The sequence below is a fragment of the Chrysochloris asiatica genome, unplaced genomic scaffold (genome assembly GCF_000296735.1).
Source record: "Chrysochloris asiatica unplaced genomic scaffold, ChrAsi1.0 scaffold00007, whole genome shotgun sequence".
Classification (NCBI taxonomy): domain Eukaryota; kingdom Metazoa; phylum Chordata; class Mammalia; order Afrosoricida; family Chrysochloridae; genus Chrysochloris; species Chrysochloris asiatica.
This window is the reverse complement of record NW_006408525.1, coordinates 9994893-10003731: the sequence shown is the minus strand read 5'-3', so window position 1 is coordinate 10003731 and position 8839 is coordinate 9994893. Positions and strand designations below refer to the sequence as shown.

The following is an 8839-nucleotide window of genomic DNA, read 5'->3' as shown; positions in this document are numbered from 1 at the left end:
TTCTTCTTCTAGTTGAATTCTGATCATCCAGCTATCGAAGCCAGGTCAAGTGGGTATTATCTGCAAGTCTGGGTGTTCTTGTGCATATGCCCTCTCTTATCTGCTGGATACTTCATTCTCCACTCTAGCCCTCTGTGGCTATGTCACTGACTGGACCTAGGAGTCCCCAGGTCTTGCCACACTGCTGGCCAACCAGGTCTCCACCCGGGTTCACAGGAATCTATTAACTGCTTGCTGGCAGCTAATACTTTTTAAAGGTAAGTATTTTCTTTCCTGACTTCTTAAATGATCTTGTTCTTGTTGTTAAGTGCTGTGGAGTCGATTTCTACTCATACAGACCCTGTATGAGGAGTTGCTGGTGAGCTGGAACCAATGACCTTGCAGCTAAAACTGACCCTGAAGTCCAGTGCATTATTAATTAACCCACACCACCACATCAGGACTCCGAAATGACTTTACCAAGTGTTAGTTAGGTGACAAAAACGTGCTGATTGGTTGTGAACAAAGCTTCATCTTCAGAGGAATTGTGATCTCAGTCAGTTGAAAACAAATAAAAAGGGAGTAATGCAGTAGAAAACCAAAATGAGTGACAGACAGATACCCACAGTTAGAAGGTGCAAGGCACTGCCTCACTTGGCCTGCTAAGACAACCACAGGGCAGCAGGAGATGGGAATCGGACCTGAAAACCAAACAAGTAGTACATGCAACTACCACCACCAAAAGCCACCAGCATTCAAATACAACTTGCCCAAAATTTGGCAACTGCTTTTAGAAGCTCAGGAAGTTACTAAAGATATGTAAATACTTTGAAATTATCTAAAGCTTGGTTCTATACTGAGATAGAAACAAGCATACCAGGGAAATTCATACAATAGAAAACTGACAATTAGCACAAGCCTGACAATGACAAAGGAATGTTCAATTGGTCATTAAGGTCTCTGGGTAACTTTATGTGACCACTAAATGGTTTCTCTCACTTTGCGGTATACCCACTTCTCACTTATTCACATGGTTAGGGTCTAAAGACCAGGTTGTTATGCAGAAATGGAGGGTAACCACATTAGGCCACAAAGTGGAGGAGACTATATCACTATAGACTTGACAAATGATATCAATACATAGCAGTCAAAAGGATGAGAATCATAAGCAGTCATGTTGACATGGAACCTGAACCATCACCAGCAGCGCCTCTCTCATCTGTATGAACCTCAGCAATCATTACCCGTCAGACAGTGTGTTGTTAAATAAGTAAAATGGTCACATAGGAAATTTTTCACTCGTCACAAATGTGAAATGTTAGATAGCAAAATAATTGGTAAGTAAGAAGTAGGTATTCACTCAATATTTAATCTGCATTTTAGAAAATCTTTTCACTGTGGGATGATGATCATGATATGGCTAGATAATAGTATATTAAACTACCGAGAAAAAAGAAATTTATAGTTTTATTTTAAAAAGAACAGAAAACAAAACTTTATAAACTACCATATCTCATTTGATACAAAAAAAAGAAAATGAAAACAAGATATATAAACCAGTAGTACATTGGGGGGGGGGGGTTTATTGTCCTGGATGTCAATGCCAACCTTGCCCGACACACTGGGGTCACCAAAGAGGTCAAGGTAATCATCCTGAATCTGAAAGAACTCACCCATCTCCAGCAGGTTCTTCTTGGCAATGGCATGCTCCTTCTCCCCCTCAGTGCCCACCATGTACATTGCGGCAGCCATGGGAAGTTTAAAGAGTAGAAGCTGTCTTGTACTTGACAATAGATTTATACCTCTTTTCAGTGAATCTGCCAAGATCCATGTTGCCCTGGTGGGCAGTGATGAGTGTTCAATCTCAGTCTGATAGGAACTCTTCAAGAGCTTGATCAGATTCTGATAATAGGGCTGCTCCTGGCAGTACTAGTTCAGCAGGCAGTAGATACATGCTTCCAGCAGTATGACATCATTGATGAAGCTATGGTTGGCTTCTGATACCAGCAGGGCTGCCCCCGTCGGATAAGGTATGCACCCATAATGTCATTTAATACCAGGAAAAAAGCTTGGGGCGGCTCCACACACCAGCCCACGGTCAGGGCCCACTGAAGATTATGAGCATCCTACTTCCTTGGCTCCACCAGCTCCTGGAACACAGCCAGTACTGTCAAACCTCAGCTGTACTTGCCACCAAGGACATTGTACTCTAGGACCTTCCTGAGCCACGCAATAGTGTCTCCTGTCTCGGGATGTCCCAGCTCATCCTCAGTCAGCACCTTGAGAATCTGGGAGAAGTGCTGGATGAAACCTGCTTTTCTTGGGCATAAGTGTCTGATTTCTGGTCTCCATTCATTCTGAGGATGGAGCAAAGTGTTCTGTTGCTGGATTCTGGATCTTGCTTGGTCCTTCCATCTTCTTTTGATGCTTTCTGCATCATTCAGTATTTTGCCCATAGAATCCTTCAAAATTTCAGGTTGAGGCTTGAATTTTTTCTTTAGTTCTTTCAGCCTCAGTAATGCTGAGCATGCTTTTCCCTTTTGGTTTTTAACTCCAGGTCTTTGCACATTTCATTATCAGAGTTTGAGTCAAGAATTATCCACACTATGTAGAATTTATTTTAATCAACTTTTAGAAAAGAAAAATACTTCTTTTTCAACATAATCTCCTTGATTTTCAATATACTTTGTCTACCTGACAACCAATATTTCGGTTCCCTTACTTAAAATGTTGAAAGTTAGGCTGAGCTATGAGCCACAAATGCACCACTGCCTTCACTTCTTCAGAGGGGACCAAACAGGTGAAAGTTCAATGGAGGAAGATCAGGACTACACGGAAGATGCTTTAGTACCTGAAAATGAAGTTTTTACAGAGTGTCAACAGTGAGGATGGAGGTGTGAGGATGTGCATTTTCATGCAAGATCACAAAGCCTTGGGATAGCAGTCCTCTGCATTTAATTAGAAGCTTATGCCTCAGCACTTTAGTGAACATCTCAATGTAACGAGCACTGTTGATTGTTTAACTTTTCCTGAATGTTCCACTATTGGCCCTTGAGGATCCCAGAATACTGTAAGCATTATTTTCCATGTGATGGTTGACTTTTGAACTTATTCCTGGTTGGTGAATGAAGAGTTTCTATTTCATACTCTTTCGTTTACTCTCAGGCTAATAGTGATAAATCCATGTCTCATCACCAGTAATGATTTTTTAAAAGAAACTTTTATCATCTTTTAAGCACTAGTCCAAATTTTGTTTGCAGATGTCTAAACGCTTCTGTTTACGCTCTTCCATGAGCTGTTTTGGTACCCATCTTGCATAAACGTTTCAAAACCCAAGTCTGTCATGGATTATTTCGTAGGCAGAGTCATGGTTGATCTGCAGATGATTTGCTACATAATCCACTGTCACTTGTCTGTTTGACAGAATCATTTCACATGCATGCTCAATGTTATCATCAGCCGTGGACATGTGTTTCAATATAACCAGAGGGTGGATAATTTTTGACTCATCCTCATAGTATTTTACTTTGTGTTCTTGAGCTGACTTTTGAAATGTTCTGCTCAGCTCTTTTACCTCTTCATTTTTTCTATTTGCTTTAGCATCTTTATGCTGGAGAGCAAGTTTCAGAGCTTCTTCTGACATCCTTTTTTGTCTTTTCTTTCTTTCTTGTCTTCTTACTGACCTTTTGCTTTCTTTCTCCATGATGTTCTTCATGCCAGCCCACAACGCTTCTGGTCTTCTGTCTAATCTATCACATCTGTTCTTGTGATGATCTGCTATCTAAATTCAGTTGAGATATGTTCAGGATCATATTTTGGCTCTCGTGGACTAGTTCTAATTTTCTTCAACTTTAGTCTGAAGCTTGCATATGAGCAATTTGATGGTCTACTCCATAATGTGCCCTTGTCCTTGTTTTACCTGATGATATGGAGCTTTTACACTGTCTCTTTCCATAGATGTAGTCAATTTAATTTCTACATATTCCATCTGGTGAGGCCCATGTGTACAGGCATCTTTTATGTTGTTTTTAAAAGGTATCTGCTATAAATTAGACATTTCGCTTGCAAAATTCTACCATGCAATCTCCAGCACCGTTTGTATTGCCAAAGCCATAATTTTCAACTATTGATCCTTTTTCTTTGCTTCCAGCCTTTGTATTCCAATGACGAGTAATTGTCAATACATCTTGATGGCATGTTTCATCAATTTCAGGCTGAAGTTGGTAGAATTCTTTAATTTCATCATCACAGGCTTTGATTGGTGCAGAAATTTGAATAATGGTGGTATTAACTTGTGTTCCTTGTAGGCATATGGATATTTTCCAATCACAGAAAGCATGCATTTACATCAAGATAGAACTTGAAATGTTCTTTTTGATGATGAATGCAACACCATTCTTCTGCAATTTGTCATTCCCATCACAGTAAACCATATGACTGTCAGATTCAAAATGGCTAATACCAATTCAACTTATGAATGCCTATGATATCCATCATTATGTATTCCATTTCATTTTTTACAACTTCCAATTTCATAGTTTGCAGCTTCATAGTTGGTACATTCATTGTTCTGATTATCAATGGATGTTTACAGCTGGTGTTCCTCACTCTGAGTTGTGTCCCATTCAGCAAATGAAGGTCCTAAAAGCTCCATTCGTGTCATCAAGGTTGACTCTACTTTGAGGAGGCAGCTCTTCCTCAGTCGTATTTTGAGTGCTTTCCAACCTAAGGTGCTCATCTTCTGGCTCTATTATTATCTGACAATATTTTGGTGCTATCTGACAACGTCCTACTGCTAATTCATAAGGTTTTCAGTAGCTACACATTCAGAAGTAGTCCGCCATTCTTTCTTCCTAGTCTGGAAGCTCAGCTGAATGTAACCTGTCCACCATGGGTGACGCTGCTGTTATTCAAACTACTGGTGGTATAAGTTCCAGCATCACAGCAACATGTACGTCACTACAGTAAGACAAATGAGCGGTTTTAGACTGAACACAGTATATTCCTGATCCTTGTTCTGACTATTAAGTAGCACTCGTTAGGTGTCCAACCATGGCAAACATCATTTATCAGTATTTTTTTCAATACTTAACATACAATTTACCCATAATATATGGTTTTACAAATGACATTAAGAAGAGGCAGAAGAACAAGTAAAAGGGGAGACAGTTCATTAATCTGTGTGGGGTGACGTGTTATACCTTCATCTGGGGGCTGTGCCATGAAAGAGTCATGAAATCCGCCCATGCTGCTGTGCTCTTCCTGCTCCTCAGTCTCAGTGTCACACTCAATATCACTGTCGCTACTCATTCCTGGAAGGAAAGAAAGGAAGATGATATTTCTGGCAAGAAAACACTGTAAAAGAAAGGTAATCTGCAGATCCACTAACCTAAGCCTTCTATAGACTACCAGGATAATATAAGATGCCAAAAAAAAAGGGAGGTGACTGTACACAATGCTCAGCTCTCTAGTATTTAGAACAGTGGTTGGTGAAGTGCAATCCATCACGTTTTTGTAAATAAAGTTCACTGAGCACAGCCATTCATGTATGCATTATCTACGGCTACTTTAATTTTAACAGAGTTAAGACACTGTGATAGAGTCTGTAAGGCCCACAAAGCTTAAGATATTTAAACTCTGACTCTTTATAGAAAGGGTTGTGTTGATCCTTGATTTGTTACCACTGTTCGTTGCCAGAGATGGGGTGCTGACTTACAGTGAGCTGCTATACATGAAACAAAATGCTGCCTTCATGATCCCTGCAATGAATGAGTCTACTGGCATGGGCACTCTGTCAATCCATCTCATGAACAATTTTTCTCACTTTCATTGACTATATTCTGCACCATAAAATAAACCACTACACAAATAAAAGAGTCATTAATAAGACTATGTTCTCCGGTCATAAGGGAATGAAGTTGTAAAACAGTAATAGAAAATCATTTAGAAAATTCCCAAATGTTTAAAATTAAACAATAAACTTAATATATGAATTGAAGGAGAATTCACAAGAGAAATTAGACAACATTCTGAAAGAAATGAAACTAAAACGAATGAAAATATGAGTGATGCAGCTACAGCGTCACAGCAGTGATTCAAGCAAACTGAAGGCATTAAATGCTTATATTACGAAAGGTGTCAAATCAATGATGCAAGTGTCTTCACCTTAAAAGAACAAAGCAAAACAAAAAACCTACAAAAAGAAAAAACTAAGCCCAACAAAGGAAAAAGGAAGAATAAAGAGCAAAAATCAGTGAAATTAGCAGAAAAAGAAGAGAAAAATCAATGAAAACAAGAGGGGATTCTTTGAAAACACCAATAACACAGAAAAACCTCTAGACAGTATTAAAGAGAAGACAAAATTATCAGGATTAGAAAGACAGTACACATCACGACAGATTTTATAGACATTGAAAGGGTAATAAAAAATAGTATGAACTTTCTGATCATAAGGTCAAGAATATGGATAAAATTGGTAGGTTCTTTGGGAGACACAAATGATCAACTTTAAAGAAAAACAGATGACCTAAATAGGTATTACACATTAAAAAACCAGAATTTGTAGTTTCTTACACAAAGTTTTCTTAAAACTAGAAGAAACACTTCAAATCCATTGTATGAGTGCAGAATAACATTGACACCAAAATCAGACAGACATTACAAAACAATTACAAACCAGAATTTCTTAAGAAGATAGAAGCAAACAACCTCAACAAAATGAATCCTCAGTAAATCAAATGCAACAATATGTATAAAAAGGAAAATACATCATGACTCAAATGAGAATTACTTTGGGAATGTAAATCTATTTGGTTCAATATTCAGAAATCAGCCGATGTAATTCATCATTTCAACAGAATGAAGAAATCATAATCACCCACCAACAGATGTAGAAAAACATGACAAAATTCAATATACATTCATTATTAAAAACTCAGCAAACTAAAAACAGAAGGGAAGTTCCTCAACTTGAGAAGGACAGCGAACATCAAACTTCATGCTGAAAGACTGAATGTTTTTCCTCTAAGTTCAAGACAAAAACCTTAGTGAGGAAAATCAGCAACTCCTATGAAAAGAAACATTGGTGCTTTGAGATGGTACAAATAAAACAAGAAATAAGTAAAAGGTATATTGATTAGGAAGGAAAAAACAAGATCATTATTATTCATAGATGACATGATTTTCTATGTAGGAAATCCCAAGAAAGCATTAAAACCAACGCTTTCTATATTTTCTATATTACTAATGAACTAAAGGAAATTGAAAAATTTTAAGTGCCGATTAACGTTTGAGCATTAACATTATTAACAAATAACAATATTAACAAATAACATTTTAGTGTTAAGTGATGGTGAAGTCTGTTCCGACTCACAGTGACCACGTATATGGTTTCTGGGCAGTGGTTGGTGATTCTGAACCACTGACCTTGCTGTTAACAGCCCAGTTCTTTTTTATTTATATTTTTTTCAGTATCTTCTCAAATTTTAGTTTTTTAAAAAAAGGAAGATTTAGAGAGAGACAAACAAGATGGTGGATCGGGTGGAAGTGCAGTAAGGAGCTCTGTCGGCAACAACACAGAATACAGGACCAATAAAGAAATAGATGAATCTACAATAATAGTGGTGATTTTAATTCACTGCTTTTCAAAAATCGATAGATCAACCAGAAAGAAACTTAACAAAGACACAGAAGAACTAAACAACACAATCAGCCAACTAGACCTCATAGATGTGTATAGAGCATTCAACCCAACAACACAATACACATTCTTTTCCAGTGCATATGGAACATTCTCCAGAATAGATAGACCATGTGTTAGGTCACAAAACAAATCTCCATAAATTTACAAATTATCAAAATACTACAAAGCATTTTCTCAGATCACAATGCTGTCAAATTAGAAATCAACAATAGGAAGACCAAGGAAATAAAGGCAAATACATGGAAACTGAATAACACCCTGCTGAAATGCGACTGGGTAGTAGAAGAAATTAAATGTGAATTCACATAGTTCCTAGAAATAAACGAGAACAAAACACAACATACCAAAATCTTTGGGACACAGTGAAAGAGGTGCTGAGAGGACATTTATAGCAATAAACACACACATCCAAAAAGAAGAAAGAACCAAAATTAACACATTAACACAGCATCTATAACAATTAGAAACAGACCAATAGAGGGAACACACAGCCACCAAAAGAACAGAAATAATAAAGATTAGAGCAGAAATAAATGAGATAGAAAACAGAAAAACTATAGAAATAATCAACAGTACAAGAAGCTGGTTCTTTGAAAGAATTAACAAAATTGACAGACCATTGGCAAACCTAACTAAAGAAACAAGAAAGACGACACAAATAACATGTATCAGAACCACATGGTTGATGTCACAACAGAACCAAAGGAAATCAAAAGAATAAGAGAATACTATAAAGAGTATGTACTCCAACAAATTTGAAAACTTAGAAGAGATGGACACATTTTTAGATACACACGACCTACCTAAACTTACACACAGTGAAGTAGAAAACCTGAACAGACTAATAACAAAAGAAGAAATTGATCAGGTCATCAAAAGATTCCCAACTGAAAAAAGTCAGGCCAAGACGGGTTCGCTGGTGAATTCTACCAAACATTCAGGGAAGAGCTGGCACCAATTCTACTCAAGTTATTCCAAAAGATAGAGGAGGATGGAAAACTTCCTAATACATTTTATGAAGCATAACCCTCATACCAAAACCCCAGGGAGGGACGTCACTAAGAAAGAAAACTATAGACCAATATCCCTCATGAACATAGATGTAAAAATTCTCAACAAAATCCTAGTCAACAGAATCCAGCATCACATCAAAAAGAT

General features: G+C 37.5%; 1 protein-coding gene across 2 annotated transcripts in view; it reads right to left on the bottom strand.

The window, feature by feature from the left end:
* The window catches only part of TRIM37 (tripartite motif containing 37), a 152635-nt gene that overhangs the window by 14245 nt on the left and 129551 nt on the right, over positions 1-8839 (bottom strand). For both annotated transcript variants that reach the window (XM_006832380.1, XM_006832381.1), the window contains one exon: positions 5181-5291. In XM_006832380.1, coding sequence (XP_006832443.1) covers positions 5181-5291 — 111 coding nt within the window. The remainder of the gene's footprint in view (positions 1-5180; positions 5292-8839) is intronic.